Source organism: Stigmatopora nigra, chromosome 13, assembly GCF_051989575.1.
Source record: "Stigmatopora nigra isolate UIUO_SnigA chromosome 13, RoL_Snig_1.1, whole genome shotgun sequence".
Lineage (NCBI taxonomy): Eukaryota > Metazoa > Chordata > Actinopteri > Syngnathiformes > Syngnathidae > Stigmatopora > Stigmatopora nigra.
Genome location: NC_135520.1, coordinates 7,715,758 through 7,735,832, shown reverse-complemented (window position 1 = coordinate 7,735,832; position 20,075 = coordinate 7,715,758). Strand labels below are relative to the sequence as shown.

At 40.7% G+C, this 20,075-nt stretch overlaps 2 protein-coding genes across 24 annotated transcripts in view; both read left to right on the top strand.

The window, feature by feature from the left end:
* pld1a (phospholipase D1a) lies at positions 1-14,921 on the top strand. The gene is made up of 26 exons (XM_077731076.1): positions 1-160; positions 4,608-4,817; positions 5,120-5,289; positions 5,524-5,666; positions 5,988-6,099; positions 6,222-6,287; positions 6,470-6,528; positions 6,862-6,954; positions 7,456-7,608; positions 7,691-7,840; positions 8,341-8,424; positions 8,514-8,595; positions 8,781-8,891; positions 8,957-9,142; positions 9,244-9,436; positions 9,515-9,643; positions 9,942-10,060; positions 10,400-10,513; positions 11,139-11,249; positions 11,362-11,450; positions 11,560-11,673; positions 12,098-12,147; positions 12,273-12,407; positions 12,576-12,729; positions 13,065-13,182; positions 13,262-14,921. The coding sequence occupies exons 2-26, from the start codon at positions 4,643-4,645 to the stop codon at positions 13,484-13,486; spliced, it is 3,135 nt and encodes a 1,044-aa protein (XP_077587202.1). The 5' UTR covers positions 1-160; positions 4,608-4,642; the 3' UTR covers positions 13,487-14,921.
* Positions 14,922-15,376: 455 nt separating this feature from the next.
* The window catches only part of tnika (TRAF2 and NCK interacting kinase a), a 35,654-nt gene continuing 30,955 nt past the window's right edge, over positions 15,377-20,075 (top strand). For all 23 annotated transcript variants that reach the window (XM_077730569.1, XM_077730568.1, XM_077730557.1 and 20 more), the window contains exon 1: positions 15,377-15,726. In XM_077730569.1, coding sequence (XP_077586695.1) covers positions 15,670-15,726 — 57 coding nt within the window. In that variant the 5' untranslated portion in view covers positions 15,377-15,669. The remainder of the gene's footprint in view (positions 15,727-20,075) is intronic.

Genomic DNA, 20,075 nt, shown 5'->3' with positions numbered 1-20,075 from the left:
GACTCTTGATGCTTGTCACACTTTTTACTGACACTCCTAAGTGGGGACGCAGCTTAAAAGTTGCTGCATTCTCCGGTTCTTTACTTTCACCGTGTCTTTTCTCAACTAGTGGACTGAATACAAAGCCAAAATGTGGACATCGCGTCCACCCAAAGAGCAGGTTGGTGAAGATTTACCCGATTTCTCGTTTGGTGGTTGTAGTAGTTCTATTTTGGGGGTGTCACTCAAAATGGACACCTTTGCTGCAGAAAATGTTCTGTCATAATTGTCCAGTTGCTCATGCAGCTTTGTTTTTTATACTATTTGCGTGTGTGAAAAGTTGTGTAAGATTCCACAGGTGTTTGCTCTTCCCCAGTTGCTCACTCTGGGGAATCAAATTGCTGGAATGTCATGGGAATACTGAATATTACAGTCATGCATTCTTACTTCAGCTCCAAACTATTATTATTGCATGCATGTGATTGAACACTTTTAGGCTATGCTAAGAAAATCAGTGTATTCAGATGTTCTGCACCCGCATATTCTGATTTTCTGCAGCAGCAAAACCAGTATGTCTCTGCAACCAATCCAGCAACATTCTGCTAGATTTTTTTTTCTGTGTTATGATTGGTTTGTAAATTCACAAACCAGCATATGGATTCTTAAGCAAGTGATTCGTTTTGGTCATTAAAGAAAAATAATAATAAAGAGATAGCATGCACATATGTGGACATCACATTTTGGGTCAAGTCTGGACTAGATGAGCCAAAATGTGACGTTTATGTGGGTTTCAAGTAAAATATGGTAGTATAATAGTAATAATAATTTGTATTTATAAATATTTATTGTCATAGTTCCCCTTCCCCAGCAGAGTTTGCATGTTCACCCATTGCCTTCGTGGGTTTCCCCTGGGTGCTCCAGTTTTCTCCCACATCCCAAATACATGCTGGATAGACTGAGTGAACAAGGTTCCAGCACCCCTGCAACCCTCATGAGAAGTATTACTCCACAGAAGATAAATGGCTGAAAGAAATGTTAAGGAAAACAAAATGAATAAAATAGGAAATGCATTATAATGGTTATGGCCTCCAAATTACACCCAACAGTTTTTAATATTATTTTCAAATTTCATTGTATTTACTTTATCGCCGTCATTTTTTTGCTATTATGGGAGGAGTGACACAGTGGAGTAGTGGATAGTTCGAATCTGGGGTTCAGCTTGTGCTGTGCTTGCATGTTAATTTCTTTAGAGAGGACAAGAAGACTGTAAAAAAGGATGAATGGTTCATTTCAATATGTTCAATGGGGCTGAATATGTGGATCTCATAAAAGCAACTTGAGTTTAATGTATTCCAGATGTCCAGCTGAAAATGGAAAACTTTTTGTACCACAGAAGAAGAGCGATAAATGCTTTGAAAGGCAAGCGCTGGAGATTTATCTAAAATTGCAAGACCTTGCGACATTTTGCTGCTGTCAGTGCAAGGTCATGCCTTGAAACATCAATCAAATCGTCAATCAATTCAAAGACATTATTTATATATTTTACCTAAAAAGTCTAATGGGTCAAACTAGTTTTTGTTGTCGTTTAAACAGAGAGCTTTTCACACTCACTGTTATGTTCCAGTAACCAGGGAGTATCCCTAAAGAGTCAGCGTCGGGGTTTTAAATTTTGGCTCGTCGCAGTCACGATGACATGAGCGACGACCACGATGACCGAAAAGACGGTACGAGCCTTACCCCCCCTCCCCTCTTTCGGTACAATGGCTCTTTGTGTTGGCACCGTTACAGTGACGAGCATAACTACTCCCTCGTTGTTGCTGGCGCCTGTGTTCGAGCGTCCTTGTCAACCACCCTTCTTTTTTTTTTTGCCCGTGGGTTAGATAATAGGCAGCTTTAGTGTGGGTAGAGAAAGAGAGAGAGAGAGAGGTGTCAGAGACCTCCTTCTTTTTTTCATCCATCTTCTCCATTAGTACCATCTGTGCCATGCAGAGCTTGGCACTGCACGCTTTCTTAATGCGACATTGATGAGCTCTGTATTGTAACTCTGGAGCTATGTGTAATTGTGCAACAATGTGATGCACACTAAGATCCTATTGACCCCATAGCATGAACCCATTTGCTTCTTATGGTGTCAATGGGACTGGAACATGATGATTCACTGTAGTCGGTTTATTTCAAGAAGACTGCCATTAATTAGCTTACCTATAACAAGCAGACATCCCAGAAAACCCATTGACAGTCTTGTCTTCTTTGTTTCAGTTGAGGCTACCACAATTATTAGTCCATTTACAGTCATGTTTTCTTCCTGAAACTGACCTAACTCAAATGATTAACTCCTCAGCAATCTGCAGACCCCTAATAACGATCCTAGTTCATTGATTCAGGTTTGTTGGAGAAGGAAGATATAGAAAAAAGCCTGGATAGGTGCACTTGAGGACTTTAGTTGGTGACCCCCTGCTTGACACTAAAAAAACAGCCCAAGAGTTGTTTTTTTTCCACATTTTGGGGTAGCAAACCGTATGCAAGTAAGTGAAGGGGTGTGACCACCTCTGACATTTACTCCGTCGCCAGGATGTCCTGAAGCAGTGGAGCAGAATCGTATTGTGGAGCTCAGTTGATATATAAACACTCTCCACCCAGCTTTTGGAAGAGAACAATCCTGCTTTTTCACATGCGGGGCACCTAACATTGACTAGATTTATCAGCTATCATCACAACTCGAAAGACACACATTGGCCACCGGTAGACCATTAATAGTCAAGCGCTCAACCTTTATTCCCCGTCTTTTAACACCCTGCAGGTGACCTCTAAGTATGTGTTGGGAATATTCACATGTGGAACTGAAAAGCTGATTGCACTGTAAACTGTAAATTGCCATGCCAACAAGACAGGAAGCAGGAAGTCACAGAACTTGAACGATAAGCCATTTTTTTTTCCTCATAAACGTTGTGGAATTCCAGGTTATGCGTGTGTACTTTTTTTTTAATTATTATTGTGGAATGGTAAGTAAGACCTTGCCCAGCATTCCAGCACCCCCAGGAGTTAACCTCTAGGCGGGTCCAGTAGACGGGAGGTCACTGTTATATTTAGAGTAGGGAGATAACGAAGCCCTGTCAAAAATATTTGCAGGGACTGTGTATGCACTTTTTATTCAGTTTTAACTCAAATTAAGGAGATATAGAATCAAATCTTCATTGCCTTTGTGTAACATACACAGCCAAATCAAGGTGCAAATTACTTTACAATTATTATTATTTTTTGTGGGCAAAGTAAGCACTAAATTAGGGCCATAAGAATCCATTTGATTAAAAAATAGTGTTCAATTGCACTTCATGAGGTAGCAGCCAATGATCACTTGAACAAGTTTGCACTGATTGAGAACCCTGAGCGATTTAACTACCACCACGCGACTCTAGACTGAGTAGGTGTTGTGAACGTGTCTAAACGTGTCTGGAAGTCAGGAATGTTTATTTCCAAACTGTTTTGTTGTGCCTTTTGGCATATAGAGAAATTTGCAGGTATATTTAGTGTTGAATATTCAGAGGAATATGAATGTGTGGCCACTTCCCAGGGTCAAACTAGTAGATTATTACACTGCTCTTCTCGTGGGAATCAGTTTGTGTCATTTTGTGTTGAAGTAATATTACTCTTTGCCCTTCCCTCTTTCTGCTCTATTTAATGTTGAAAAGACGGCCCTTTTTTTTTTTTAATCTTTGTTCCGGTAATGACAATGAAACTTAATATACGCCCACGCTCCTTTTACTTTTCCCATGTATCTCAAGTGTTTAAAAAACGACAACAACAACAACAACAATAACAAAAACAACAATTGATGGTGTGAGACGTTCAATTCATTTGAACTGGAAGTTTATGATTGGATTGGCAGTTGTTATTTTATTTATGCTTGTCTTTTTTCCCCCTTTACTGAAACAGCTGTTTATTTTTCCTTTTTTTTAATGTGGTAATGGCAACAAGTGTCCGTGTGCTTTGTAAGCATTGGCTAATATGAAATGTAACTGTTCAGCTTCCGTCAGCTCTTAGGCTGCCGTTGACGGCGATAGATGTCCAATCCATCCAAAACTCAATCACGTGACACTGGCAGCCAATGACTTGATGCTGTTTTATAACTATTTCTTTTAAAAATAGATGCTAGGACAAACAAAAACAAGTGCAGGGTTGACAATTTACAATACGGATTTTCCATTTTTCATTAATTATGAGAAAGAATCCTCTAATTTTATAAAATAAAGTAAAAATACTGTTAATTCTGACAAAACAAGACAACTTAAATGGGTTAGTTTAAAAATCATTAAATAAAATTACATTAAAAAGAATGATATAGTATATATATGTGTGTGTGTGTGTGTCTATATGTATGGCCATTTATTGTCCTTGGGCATAACAGTGACAGTGTGTTATCTTAAGAACAACTCCATGCTTATGGCTCAATTGCCTGTATACAATGAAGTCATGTCTCTGACTCATTTGGGTGCAGCTTTAAAACACGTCTCACTGATCACGCCTGTTAAAAGCCTCAATATCTCTTCAATTCAAATTTATCGGTACTATGATTCGACCATGGTGGAGGTCTACATTTCAGCAAATGACGACTACATTCATCTTTTCAGGCACGCCTTGCTCTTGGCGGTAACGGCTGCTGAGAATGCTGGCGAAGGCACCACCTACGACCAGCAAACTGGATTTAGTGAAGGCCGAAAATTCAGACCACGAGATTACTGACGAAGTCAATATGGCCGAACTGGTGGAGAGCTTAGATGCCCGAGAACTGGAGGACATCGGTGATTGGGAGGAAGCGGACTACGATGGAAGCTGCCTGGGTAATCCTACTAGGGAACAAACACATGATTATAAGTATACATATACATATATTATATCACTTTTCTATATAAGCCTTTATTTCACACTTACTTAGCTCATCAATCCGACGGTAACTTTAGCAGAGAAAAATAACGTTGCAGAGAATTGACACTTGGCCAATTTAACTCGAGCGTAGAAGCATCGAGAGTCTCCAAATCTCAGATGGAAAGCCAAGATTGTTGAGCGAAGCATCCCACTCACTAAAACCTCCTACGCGCACGACTCCTCTCTCTCACACTCTCTCTGCCGTCTCTTCTCCCAGGGGAGTGCCGCATCCCCTTCTACGCCGTGTACGGCACGTTGGGTTTCAAGGAGGGCAATGCCAAGGTCTTCCTTCCCAAAGTGTCCGTCACCGCCCGCATCCTGGAGGTGGAGCGCTTCACGGCAGCCCAAGATCGCTTCAACATGTCCCAGCAAAGAAGCGTCAATAAGGTGAAGACGCATATTCTATTACCAACAATGGTGGTCAATTGTATACTGGCATCCCATTAAAAGGGTTGGTCTATGGTTGTCATTTCCCTAATTTAAATTGCAAGGAATAATGTAAACGTCAAATAATCTTGTCTAAGATGTTTGAACATTTTCTAAACGAAACATGACTATACTTTATTACTATTGCTACAAATTTAATCATTAAGTCATAGCTCATAAATTTCCTCCATGCAGAGTATGCCCGCCGTGTTCAAGATTGAAATGAAGCACGGTGAATTCACTTGGATGGTGAAAAGGAAGGAAAAGCACTTTTTGGAGCTGCATCGAGAGCTGAGGACGTACAAGACCTTCATGAGGATACCTTTACCTTCACGCAGGTTGCACAACATATTAGTTATCCATATTGATAAGATTTAAACAACAAATTACTTTTTCTCCTTTATATCCAATTCGTTTTATTTAGTTCAGGCAGCCTCAATGGATCATTTTTATTTAAACGTGCAAAACTTCCAATGATTTTTCCCCCCACAATTTATGGTTAGGCAACTAGGAAAAAACAACATTGAGTTTTCTTGGTGTTGTTGACTTATGTTTAGTACGTGTGTGTCACGAACTGACTCACTGTTGCCTTGCACCTCAGAAATGCTTTGAATGAGCAAATAAAATGGATTCTCACCGGCCTTGTCCTTGTGTCACAGCCACACGGTTAAAAGGAGGACGGTACGGAAGAGTGAGGTGAGGGAGATGCCTTCGCTGCCCAGGGGTGGAGGTGACGAGCTGGTGCGGGATGAGCAGGTCTCTAGTCGGCGGGTATGTCAAAAAACAAAAAAAATAAAGCACAATTGACAACATGTTTGGATTAGGGCTAAGTGATTTGGTCCAAAAAAGATGGCAATACGATTATGTCATGTTTTTTTTTTATTCTTTTCCAGAGACAATTGGAAGACTATTTGAACAAGCTGCTAAAAATGGCCTTGTACCGCAAATATCACCACACTGTGAGTATTCATTCCATCACATGAGCAAGTGGATGCAGGCAGGCATCACTTGTCTTAGTAATGTTCACGCTTGTACTGTCAATTAATCTGTTTGGTGCCCTATTAAAAGCAATGTTTAACACCTGAGCAGGATTACAACTTCCACTCAGTGTGATGCCGTCATCTCTCGTTTTTTTTTGCAGATGGAGTTCATTGACGTCAGCCAGCTGTCCTTCATTCACGATCTGGGACCCAAAGGACTGTGTGTGCTTTTGCATTTTTATTCTCAATGGAAACAAATCTGTGTTAAATCCAAATTTTAAGATTTTTGGTTTTATTTTCAATTAATACATTCATTCACCCTACATAGGCACTTTGCCAATATTAATGAATAATTTGTAATTTCTACTCAAAAGTTGTATGTCAATAGCTAATTTTAAATGTATTTCGCACCTTTTTATTTGACTTATTTTAGGTGTTTTTATTTGACCTGTGTTACTGATCCAAAGCAATGACACAATGGCGCAATGACTGCCTTTTACACTGAACATTTTATTCTAATGTGTGCTTTTCTCTTACTTTGCATGTGTCTTAGGGAAGGAATGATCTACAAGCGCTCCGGGGGCCATCGCATCCCCGGCATGAACTGCTGTGGTCACACACGAGCATGCTACCGCTGGTCCAAACGGTTTGTGCTCCTCTTTTTGTCCATAAACCAGTTTATTTCCCATTCAGTTTACACACTTATGCAAATTTATATTTTTTATTATTAGTGGGTACAGTTCAATATCTCGCATTTAACTAAAATTTCCAGAATGGGTAATATAAGGGAAGGGTTCAAAGATCAGTACTATAGAGATATACACCCTGAGAGTGGGTTTTTTTTCAATTATTGTTATTGTTTTAGCTCTTCGTCTAATCCAATTTAATCGCTGCTTCCTTCTGTTTATCACAACCAGAAGATTATATGAGCATTTTTACAATGTATAATGCAAGAAGACGCGTAGCAATAATCCCACACATTTGGAAGGCTCCGACAAGCCTCCTACGGCTCCGCGATGAGTGGCTTCCCACGGTCCACGCTTCGCAAAAAACAACAACACATAAACAATTGATCTCAAGTCTACTGGAGTAGAGTGGACACAAATCCACACACAATGATAATTGGCGTGTTTGCGTGGCATATTAGGTGGCTTGTAGTGAAGGACTCCTTTCTGCTGTACATGAAGCCCGACTCGGGGGCCATCTCCTTTGTAATGCTGATGGATAAAGACTTCAGCATCAAAATGGACTCCAAAGAGACCGAAACTAGGCACGGGGTCAGAATCGACAGTCTTTCCAGGTGAATGACTAGATTCCCAAAGACAATTGTAATTCTCAAAATGAGTTTATGCCTGACTGCCCAGGATATTTGTTACTTGTAGGACGCTGGTGTTCAAATGCAGCAGCTACAGACACGCCCGTTGGTGGGGTCAGAGCATCGAGAGCTTCGTCAGGAATCACGGAAAAGCATTCCTGCGGGATCACCGCTTTGGCTCTTTTGCACAAGAGCAAGAAAACATTCCTACCAAATGGTTAGTGCAACCACACGACTGAAATGAATGGACTGGGAGGGTTGGCAGCGACATATTTGGCTGGCCAGACCCTTTTTGCAGTGTTCCACATGCCATCTAAAATTTTATATAGTTTTTGTACCCTACAGTATCTTACCCTAACTCATTGACTGTCAATTTTAGAGCAACTCCTCTTTGTTTGATATCAACAGCAATTACATTTATATTGGCAAAAGTTGGAGATTTTCTAATACCTCATTTACATTTGGTTTCATTGAGGAGTTACACGGCATGTGTTTGCTGTTTATTAGTTTAAAAACATAATTGAAATTAAAAAAATATGTTCCTTAGTTCCTCAGCATACTTAGTTTTTCCTTTTTTAAGTAAAAGAAATGCACCTAAAGCAAAGCAGTATATATTTGCTATTAGGGGGCTCAAAACAGGTGGGTTTGGCCCATTTTAATTTCAAATAAATAGGCCTAGGCAAAGGTAGTAAATGACTGAGTAATGTTGCAATCCAGGTACGTGAATGGAAAAGCTTACATGGAGGAGTTGGCTGATGCTTTGGAAGAGGCCAGAGAGGAAATCTTCATCACTGACTGGTGGTGAGTCACTCCAGGCGCTTGTTTGCACACGGGAGCGACCATTCTGTGGAACAAGAAATGTTGAAATGTTATTCCAATATTTGACATAGGCTGAGTCCAGAGATCTTCCTTAAGAGACCTGTAGTAGAGGGGAATCGTTGGAGGCTGGACTGTATCCTCAAAAGAAAAGCGGTAAGTAAAGTACACCAAGTCAATGAGACGTGTTTTTTTTAACACTTGTTGCCATAGTGTGTGCCCTCCATATAAAATGTAATTAGGGATGAAAAGCCACTTTATAAGCAAATATTTCCAAAAGTAGTGAGACTTAATTGTCCAAGAAAAAAACTCTTGACCATATTTTTTGTGTTTACTGGCAGCAACAAGGAGTGCACATATTTGTGATGCTGTACAAGGAGGTGGAGCTGGCTTTGGGCATCAACTCAGGCTACAGCAAGAGAACACTGATGCACTTGCACCCCAATATCAAGGTAAGTTTAGCCAACAAATGAGTCTATTGCATTTATGTCCTTTTCAAGTGTATTTTGCTTGTCAGGTGATGCGTCATCCGGACCATGTCTCCTCCTCTGTCTACCTGTGGGCTCATCACGAGAAGATTGTCATCATTGACCAGTCGGTGGCCTTTGTGGGCGGGATCGACCTGGCGTACGGTCGTTGGGATGACGGGCAGCATCGGCTGACTGATGTTGGCAGCGTGACGCGCTCCGTGGCGTTAGAACAGGTCACATGCCGAAAAAACAAGAATTTTAACTTAGAATAAACAATGCATTGTGATGTTCATCCATCCGTTTTCCTTTCTGGGTCTCTTGTGCCAACTCTCAGGCTGGCAAGGCAACCACCCATGTCCACGGCGCGCCACAAAGCAACGGACGGGGGACGTCGGCCGGAGACCCTGTCGACCTGCCCAAGCTGAAGGGCGTGGGCCGCAGTCGCCGCTCTCGTTTTACTTTGTATCGGCACCTGCACAAACACACCTTGCAGCACGCGGAAAGTGTCAGCAGTGTGGACAGCTCGGGTCCGACACCAATCTTCATTCAGATCGGATATTCGCTCAATTTCCCAGATTTGTGATTGGATACGTTTGCTTTAACAGGAAGTGGCTCAGTGCGAAGCCTCAAAACGGGTGTGGGAGAGTTGCAGGGGAACACTCGCTTTTGGCATGGAAAAGACTACTGCAACTTTGTCTACAAGGACTGGATCCAGCTGGAAAAACCATTTGACGGTGAGTACAAGTTTTTGTGTATGATCCAGAAATGACTAAAAAAAGAAAAGTACAGCTCGACAAAATACATCAGTTGCAAAAAAAATCTAATTTTGAGTGTTCAATCCAAAAAAAAAAAAAATGCATTATAACCTTTTTTTGTTGTCAGAATACAATCACAAACATTTAGTCAAATGCAGTTTTGGACAAATCAAAATAAAACACTTCTATTGAAAACAATATCTATATTTTGTGTATATTTTTTACAAGTCAACCATTGACTGATGGTGTTTTGGCCTGTTCTAATTCTTCTTGGCAGACTTCATCGACAGGTACGCCACTCCAAGAATGCCATGGCATGACATCGCCTCAGCAATGCATGGCAGAGCTGCAAGAGATGTGGCTCGTCACTTCATTCAGCGTTGGAACTTTACTAAGGCAAGTGCAGCATTACAACATTTTTTAATGTCCTTTCATTGCCATTGGCATTAATAGGTGTGCAATTCATCTGGAATTTCCAAACCACTTGGACCTCCATTGCGTCAATTTTGCAGTGGAAGAGTTAAACATGAGAGTTCAAAACATTGAAGAATATGGGTGACTAGCTTGCCCTCTTTCTCTTTGGAATGGATTGATTGCACAACAGATAATCATTGACTAGAGGTCAATATTAGATACAAAGGAATGTTTCACTATGATTGTAGAAAAAGCACTTTCACGTTAACTCTCTTTCCAGTGTACTGTGAGGTCACACAATCTCACCTTTCTCTACTCTAGATCATGAAGCCAAAGTACCGCTCCCTGTCTTATCCATTCCTGCTGCCAAAGTCTCACTCCACCGCTACTGAGCTCAAATACCAAGTGCCCGATTGTGTCAAGGCCAAAGTACAGGTAAGAAAAGGGTGTGAACGGGGCCAATTTCACTGCTGCAGTGCTGCATTTGTGTGTTTAGTAATCACTACAATTTAAAAAAAAAAAAAACCTTAATAGAGCATTATATTATGCTCCAATATGAGCATTACAGGCATGCCGGGAAGAGCTGCTGGAAGGACAAAAGGGAGCCCGTAGGGCAAAAGCAATATTATGTAACTACTATAAAAAAAACAAGCAGGCTTGTTTTGTGTTCTTTCTTGTCACTTAGTGCATTTCTTTGACAATATGCTACTTTTTTCCTCTTTTATTTTGGACCATGTGCCTGTCATGATTTAATTTTGATGTACATCAATCGATCAGGGTGGATTTCATACATTTTGGGGGAACAGTGATCAGTGGATCACAAATGATAACTAGTCTTGATTACATCTAAGGGCACATGAACTTGCTAGTATTTTGTGTAACACATTTGTGGCCATTAATATGAGAAATTAAGTGCACTGGGTATTTTCCTACTTTCACAATTGTACTGTCTGCTGCAAGTATTTAGTTTGAAAGAATTACTTATATTTATAATTTGAAGTGTTAAAGGATTGTACATGGATTAAACACTATGCAATTGCCTTTTTTTTCCCTCTGTTAGATTTTGCGGTCAGCAGCCGATTGGTCGGCCGGCATAAAGTACCATGAAGAGTCCATCCACAACGCATACATTCAAGTCATCGCAAAGAGCAAACACTACATCTACATTGAGGTAAAAAACAAACAAAAAAAACACCAAAAGGTCTCTACTTTAGAACTACTTCAGTGTACAGTAGACATTATGTACAGGTATGGATAAATAAAGCACGATTATGTAATCTCAGAACCAGTTCTTCATCAGCTGTGCTGACAACCGGACAGTGTACAACAAGATTGGCGATGCCATAATCGAGAGGATCCTCAGAGCGTACAAGTACTTACAAACATTTTTAAATGATCATGTTTCTGTGCCATTCATGTCGATGGAAATTTCAGTACCTAATGGAGTATTTAGTCTTATGAGAACTGATGTGTATTGACAGGGAGGGCAAGAAGTATCGAGTGTATGTGGTGACGCCCCTTCTTCCTGGCTTTGAGGGGGACATTACAACAGGTGGGGGAAGCGCCCTCCAGGCTGTCATGCACTTCAATTACAGGTAAATCACCATGTTGATACAGACACACCCAGGCTTAAAATTGTGTCACAAAATTCCGTACATAACGTATGCATATTTTATTCGCCTCAGTTGATTCATGTGAAAGTGGAATGGTGACATTTTATGGTCGATATGTGAATAAGCCTATGCCAGCTCTTTGCCATTAGATTTAATTGGATTTTTTTTTGTTATGATTATATTTCAAGACTTTACCTTTTTTTGGTAGGCTCCACATTGAAGTATTATTTAAATTATTCTTTTTAATAACGGGCATAATTTTAAGATTCGTGTCCACATATTTATCTTTTACATTTCTTCATCCAATGGTCTGCTCGTGGGATTTTCTAGTCTTTTAGATGAACCACTGGGATTATTACCATAAAGAGTGTTTCAAATGACTGTTCCTTTTTTTTTTTTGTTGAAGAACCATGATACGTGGGGACTTCTCCATTATCTCCCAACTGAAGAAAGAGAGTAAGTACTGGCTGATGTGTTTACTTAAATATCATGACTCCCATAACAAGGAAACAGGGAGAAGTTATTCCCAGCTTCCTGTTTGACGCTGGAGACTGATATTCTGTTCATCCCCCCCACTGCAGTGGATGACCATTGGATGAACTACATCTCCTTCGCTGGTTTGCGTACGCACGCGGAGTTGGAAGGCCGCCTGGTGACGGAGCTCATCTACGTCCACAGCAAGATGCTCATCGCTGATGACCACACCGTCATCATTGGTGCGTCGCCGCTATTTTAGACACCGGTGCACTGCCGTCAACGGTTGCATAATATGACTGTCTCAAGGCCTATAGTTTTATATTCTTAGGCCACCTACTGGCTAGAAAAAGCGAGTGCATGGCGGTTGGTTGATGATTTGAATTAACACGTCATCCATTGCCTTCCAGGCTCTGCCAACATCAACGACAGAAGCATGCTGGGGAAGCGTGACAGCGAAGTGGCGGTCATCGTGGAGGACACGGAGAAAGTGGCGTCAGTGATGGACGGGCAAGAGTACGAGGCTGGTCCGTATGCGCTTGGCCTGCGTATGGAGTGCTTTCGGTGAGAGATTTATCGCCCACATTACCTCATTGGACGCCATAGACAAATATATAATATAGCCTTCTGAATGAAATCAGAACTTTAATGACAACGTTTATTTTAACATCACTGCCTAAAAACATGCCAAAATACTAGAACACTTTTGTGTATTGTCATTGCTTTTGCCCTTATTCTACTGGGTTGCAGTGCTTTCTACTTCTATGCTTATCATCACATTTTGCGAAAGAATTCAAACACACTTTCAGGAGTTTTTCCTTCTGATGATCAGAGCTAAAGCACTTCAAAATGTGCTGGAGTCTCTTTTTCACTATAATGGTTCCTTATTTTCTTTCCAGGACAATCTTGGGCGATCATAGTGATGTCGGCATCGATTTGTCTGACCCGATTAGTGACCGCTTCTACAAGGAGGTGTGGATGACCACGGCTGGCCGGAATGCAACCATTTACGAGAAGGTGGGAGACATCCTTTTTCTTCTTTGCTTTTAAATCTAAAACTGTCCGATTAAAAGAGAAAAAAAACATTCCACCATAGGTGTTTCGTTGCCTTCCTTCCTCGCTGGTGCGCAACATGTCTGAACTGGAGCATTACCAGTCTAAGCCCGGCTTGGCTCAGACCGACCAGGTCCGCGCCCAGGAGGAGCTGCGCAAGATCCGTGGATTCCTGGTGCAGTTTCCTCTGGACTTCCTGTCGGAGCACAACCTCATGCCCTCGGTCGGGACCAAGGAAGCCATGGTGCCTACAGAGATATGGACGTAGGTCTATTATAAGCTAGATACTGCCACGCTATCTGGAAGTTGCAGCGTTTCCGAGGTGCAATGCATGATGGGATGACACTTCCTGACAAGCCATGTTTCCACAATGGGACCAGTTCTTAGTTTACAGGCTATGTTGTGCTGAGAGGGCGTTAGATTGGATATTTATCTGGCTTTGTGGCTGACGTTTGAAAAACATGGTGCAATCCAGACATTTCAATCCAAAACCCTACGTCTATATTTGGGTATGGTTTCCTGAAACCTTTTTGCGAGTCTATTCACGATAGACATGCATACCATCCATTTCAAATCGCTGCATTTTATTGGCTTATGAGGGAATAGATGACTGAATGTCAAACTGCTAAGTGGAACTGCTTTTTAGATCTGAATTGGTTTTTGCAGGACACCTTGACATGATGGAAATTGACCCTAAATGTGCACTTTTAACGAGATATTTATCTTTTGTGGCATGACTTCTTCAGACTGATTTGTGGGATTACTCCTGATTGATATACATACCAATTGTTGTGTCAGTAAGTGGTTTCAGGGGCAGAAATTCCCTCGAAAAACCTGGAAAATGGCAAACTTTTGCCTTTAACCACCTTATTTGGGGCACTTTGAAAGGAAAGTTTAATGTACTGTACCCACTTTGGAACGGCAGAGCTGAACATGTGTTTTTGCTGGACTATTGCGTCGGCTTGTATGAGAAAGTATCAGGACAATCTTTCCTCCTGCAATTCCATATTTTGCTCTGCAGGTGATGCCGTTTTCTTACAAGTACAATTTGTACACTTTAACATAGTATTTAACTTATCTCGGTGAAGAAAATGCTCTATTTTAATTGCACCATTTATTATAATTAACTTGTGTATTAAATCATTGCCTACCATTGACAGCGATGGTCGTCCAATCTATTTGAACTGGGAGAGACATAAAGACTGATCACTCTCCCATCACTTCCAAATGGAATAGTTTGGAAGTCCATTGCCGTCAAAGGCAGTAAATGAATGAATGAATGCTGCGGAAGGTCATTTTGTATTATAATGTAACTTTTAACACCAGACTGTTTTCCCTTTCCCATTTCAATGTGAATGCTAAAAATCACTTCTAAACCACAATTTTAACGTAGTGTAAACAAGTGTGAAACAAAAACAGCTGCTTTTAAGATGCTGGAAAGAAGAGTGAATTTCTAGAAGTATGTAATAACTATTTACACTAATTATTTCTTAATTGGGACCATGAACTGTGTGTTTTTCGGTTATCTTTATTTACGTGTGATAATCTTCATTTGCGAGCGGTCAACTGCTTGGTATTTTTTGTGTGTAAAGGATGTTTAACTTCAATTTATCTGTCATTGGTTGTACAGGACAGTCTTTTTTCTGCAATGCACTCACTGTACTTTACTGTTATAGATAACAAATAAAAATCAAATGATCAAACTACTGATGCTTGGAGCTTTTCTGGAAAAATTGGATTTTAAGTTCATTAAAATTTTATAGAAAGATCTTAATTTATTTCATTGAGCATTTATTGAATTTGAACAAAAAACTCCAATTGTGATCCATAGTGATAATGTAAAATAACAATTTAGTAACATTCCTTCCAATTCAAATATTGCTGTCATTATTTTCTAACATTTTAATGCATTTAAATCACTTTCTTTTCAGAATGTTATTCTTAAAATGCAAAGAAAATAGATCATAGCAAAACAATGGTACTTTTAATGGTATTTATACTCACTGGAGATTACAGTATTTTAATCAACACTTGGAATAGATGTAGTATTTTGGTCAAAGACCGGAAAAAGCCGAGTAACTTCGGGAGACTTCGTGCCCAGAACTCATCGAGGGGGAGACCCCCTGCTGCCAGACCCCGCCCCTTTAAACTCCGCCCTATCCGCTCTTCATCCGCTAGGCTGGGTGTCACAGCGCACGGCGGTGGCGACTCGCAGTCAGATTCAACGCCGACCCACGAGACCACAAGTCCGGGTTCGTTCTCGCCTCTGTCGCGCCGATATGCACCGGAAAGCGACCGCCGTCGTTGTTCCTTCGCTTTAACCGGAAGCGAATCAAACACGGCGGGGCGGCTGTCAAAGGCAGGATCACCAGCATTACGTCGGACATTAAAGAGATCTATTTTTTTTAAAGGATATTTTTTTGGGGTGTGTATGACTCGAGTCCTTCCGTCATGGCGAGTGATTCCCCGGCTCGGAGTCTGGATGAAATCGACCTGTCTGCTTTGAGGGTGAGCCACATTCTCTTACGTCCTACTTACTACTTGGGTGCACCTTACACTCGAACTGCAGGTGCCATGATCAAATAATACAGTGTAATATTAAAGTGTGTGTGTATATGTGTGTGAGATCGCGTGTGCGTGTGTGAGATCGCGTGTGCGTGTGCGAGATCGCATGTGCGTGTGTGAGCGCGCGTGTTTGTGTGTTCCGGTTGTTGTTGTTTATAAACGACCCTAAAATGCAATTTTCCCACAATCTAATTTTTAACTCTGATCTAATTCCAGTCATTGTATTTTAATACATGTCTCCTGCTCTTATCTCAAGTCATCTTTCATCATGACAAGGATGGATGCCCAATTGATTTAGATGGCTGATGGGCAATTCTCATCTTTCAGTACGATTGACGGCATTGGACGTCCAATACTGTTTGACTGGGAGGAATCGCAGCGCCGATTTGTTAATAGAAATTACGTTAATCCCTTAGAATAAATACCAGGCGATAGTGGTGATGTGGGTCTTTTATATTTTGCACTTGTATCTCAAGTAGGACTGCCATGGCTAATCAACGACTAATTGAATCAAATTACTGGGCACTTGCTTTGAGAGTCGATGAATTAAGAGACATTGTTGACCTAAAAAAATAGAGCATTCATTTCAAAGCACAAGCTAATTGGTGACATCCAATCCATTTTCACTGTACATCCGCTGCTAGACCCTCTTAGTCGAAATAGATTGGACATCCATCCGTGTCAATGGACTTGAAACATGATCGTTTACAGGCTCGGCTGTTATGCATATGCTGGCTTTTAAAACCCAAATAACAACAAGCTCCCCCCCCAATCACAGACACACTGTCAGATGAGTGTACAGTCATCCACTGACTAGACAGGAAGTAGGTCAGCTGGGTCTGCCGAGGGTTGGGAGGGGGTTTAGTTGTGTTGGTTTGGGGGTTGTGAGATTTTTATGTCTGTGCACAAAGATGCAAAAAACACAGTCGGCGATACTAGTCGATTTTGCTCTTTGATGTCTTAGGGATTTTTATGTGTGCCCTTATGCAATTTTTAATGTAGCATCTATCACCCGCATATATCAATCTTGATAGTTACATCAGTTAAATATTGTGATGTGAACAGCGACACCAAGGGCTGCCTAAATGATTCATCATCAGATAATCAACAACTATTTTTGCTCCTATTTGACTAATCGCCTCTTATAATTTATGTACTGTCCTATTCTTTTGCAAAGCAAAAACAATTCTTTTCTAATATGTCATTTGTATTGATCCCTTTCATTCAGGACTACAGGAATCACAACATTAAGAGTTAACCATCCTTGTGTGGGTTTTTTTCAGGGTACTCCATCCCCCCCAAAAAACGTCCATGGTTGTTTGTCACATTGTACCCTCCGATTGGCTGGCATCCAATTAAGGAGGCTGGGATAAGATCCAGCACCCTTGTGAAAATAAGCAAAATGGCGAATGAATGAATGGAAAATGAAAATAAATAAATAAAATACTAAAAAGGGTAAAAAAAGAGGAACAAATTCATCATCAACCATCAAAATAGTTGTAGATTAATCCAAATGTTGATGAGTTGTTGACCAGTGAATTAATAATAATCTCATCTCATAGTGGCTCTGTACATTGCACTCCATCGTTTGACTGAGCATGATTTGTGCACATTTCTATTAGCTCCGGCGTGCTAATATTGTCACGATGAGTTAATTGCTGTCACGTAAAGGTGATGATGTGACCAGCGACTAAAGTAGTTCAAGGCAAACACTTGTCAAGTGCAGCCCCCCTTCCAGGTCACCCTCTCAATGCCCGCTGCCCACCACGACCGCATTCCTCTGCCCCTCGCACCGCAGACGCCATGGTAACGGGGCCACGTCAGTGCCCGGGGGCTTACACAAGGCTTATTCATGATTTGTCTATATACTGTATGGAAGTCTGTCCTCCCTCCTCTTCACTCGGCCATCCCATCTCCACTTGACCTATTTCTAACCCCTCTTCCAACATTTGCTATCAGCATGAACACAGCATTTGCCGACACTGACCATGATAGATGTCCAATCCATGTTAACTGAGTCTGTCTGTTGAAATGGATTTGATTTCTTTTGCCGACAATGGGAGCTAGTTAGATATCTAGGATAGTTGAATTGCTTGTTTTCATCATTTTCAATGACCTATTTCAGTTCAGTTAGCCGACTTGTCCCATGTGAACTTTAATTCCCCAAGATTCGCAGCTAGTGCTGCCTAGTTTAATACTAATGAACATTATCATGAACATATCCATGTTAACTCACTCATTGGCTTCAATTGATGGCAAGATACATCCAGTAAAACATGATCATTTACAGGCCAACCAAGGGTGCATCACACCAAATTTTCTTGTAAATGTGTGATTAAGACTCGACTCGTGCCTGATGAATAATGCAGCGGCGAGATGTAGGCGGGAAGTGCTGGGAATTTACACTCGCACTACATGGCTTTTGTGTTCTAAGTGAAGATTGGACCCCAGCACCCCCACCATCTACTATGACAGCCTCCTTCCTCTCTAAGGTCTCTAATTTAATCCACCCCACTTGTGTGGAATTCACTATCTAGAGAGAAAGAGGAGATAATGCTTAAAAATATGTCTCTAGTTTAAACTTAGTCATGATTTGACCTCTAGTGACTTTTCACAGGTTACAGGTAAGGATAAACTTTTCAAAAATTTATCGTCATTGCCATTTATTTTTTTTGCCTAACACAACAAACCTTAAAATGGAATTTGGGTTTCATCTTTTTAATATCAAGATTGCCTGAAAAAGTGCAAAAACATGAACTCTTTCTATTGAGAAAACCCTTTTTTGATGTTATTATTACCACATCATAATATAGATTGATTTCCCAACTCCTATATCGATAATTGTAATTGTATAGCCCTATCGTGAGATAAGTTTATTGTGAGCCTTGCATCAGAAATTCTATCATGAGGTACCCAGACATTTTATAGTCTAATAAATGGTAAAATTACTACATATTGCCTATAACTTGACTCCACAGTGGCCGGCCTATCATGAAAGGCACACGAAAAAAAAATCTTTCTTGCATGAAATGGTTTTGATGACCTGTTTGGTAAGAACAGATGAAATCTTAGAGCCTTGGGTTAGGTAAGAGTTGACATGGAGGGATTATAGGGTCCGTTGAGGCGCAGTCACTCTCACGTAAAGTGGCTTTGGCAAGAACTGCAGGCTTGCACTCTGAAAACCATTATTCATAATGGCCTCTCCCTAATGCCTCCCTGGGACAAATATCCCCTGTTTAGATAAAAAAAGAAGAAAGTTCAAGCGCTGCGGCGGTTGTGTCTCACGCCTCATTTTTTTAGTAGGTCAATGTGTTTTTTATTTATTTTTTGCAGTCCTCGATAAAATCCCCGTTCGATGACAAGAGTTGGTTTGCAGTTCATTTTCAAATTTGGTGATTTTCAGACTTTTTTATCACCAAAAAATCTTATATTTTGAATTGTTTTGATGTTTGTCTTTCAAACGGACCATTGAAATCATGTATTTTGGTTTTTTTTTTAAATCCCAAAATTTGTTATCGTCCCACATTACATTTTAAAGTTTCATCGTGGTTTACCATTCGTCCAATTTCGTCAGTTTTCTCTCCGGGCATTCAATTTGTTCTGTTGCCCTTCCTCTAATTAAGGCTATTAATCAAGAGTCTGATTCCTCTGCTGAGGTCATGTGACTCCAAGGGAATGCACAATGACAAATGGGTGGAGGTAGTGGTGGGAATTCTAAAGAGACTTCTTTTCTGCAAATTCAGGTTTTTGAATTGACATGGGTTTGGAAATCCTTGTTGTAAAAAACAGATTTTGACTGTGTCTTAATGACAAATCCTGAGTCAAAATAGTTGATTAATTTGAAAACCAAGAGTTGAGCATTTATATAAAATCAATGAGGTTTGCCCTGACACAGAAAGTGGCCTGAGAAAAAAAATGAAGTCTCGCTTTGTCCTATTTTGTCGCTGACGTACATTTAACACTCGTCTGAATGTCGTTGTGTGGTGTTCGCCGCAAGACCGATTTGAGGATGTACTTGAGACCCGCTCGCCTTTTGTGTTCAAGATGTCATGTAGCGGAGACAAAGAATAAAAAGGAAGGGGAAAAAGAAGAAAAAAAGGGCCTTGACAGCTTGACAGCCTTGCTGAGCCCCACACAAACCTACAGAGACGAAGGACGGGAAATCTTTCAAATAAACATGCGCACATGCCATGGAATGACATCCGCTTCAACAATCCTGCTTTTGTAATGATTTTAATGTAGAGCTAAAAATAATTTATAACATTAGTTTTACTTCTTCTCATTACTTTGAT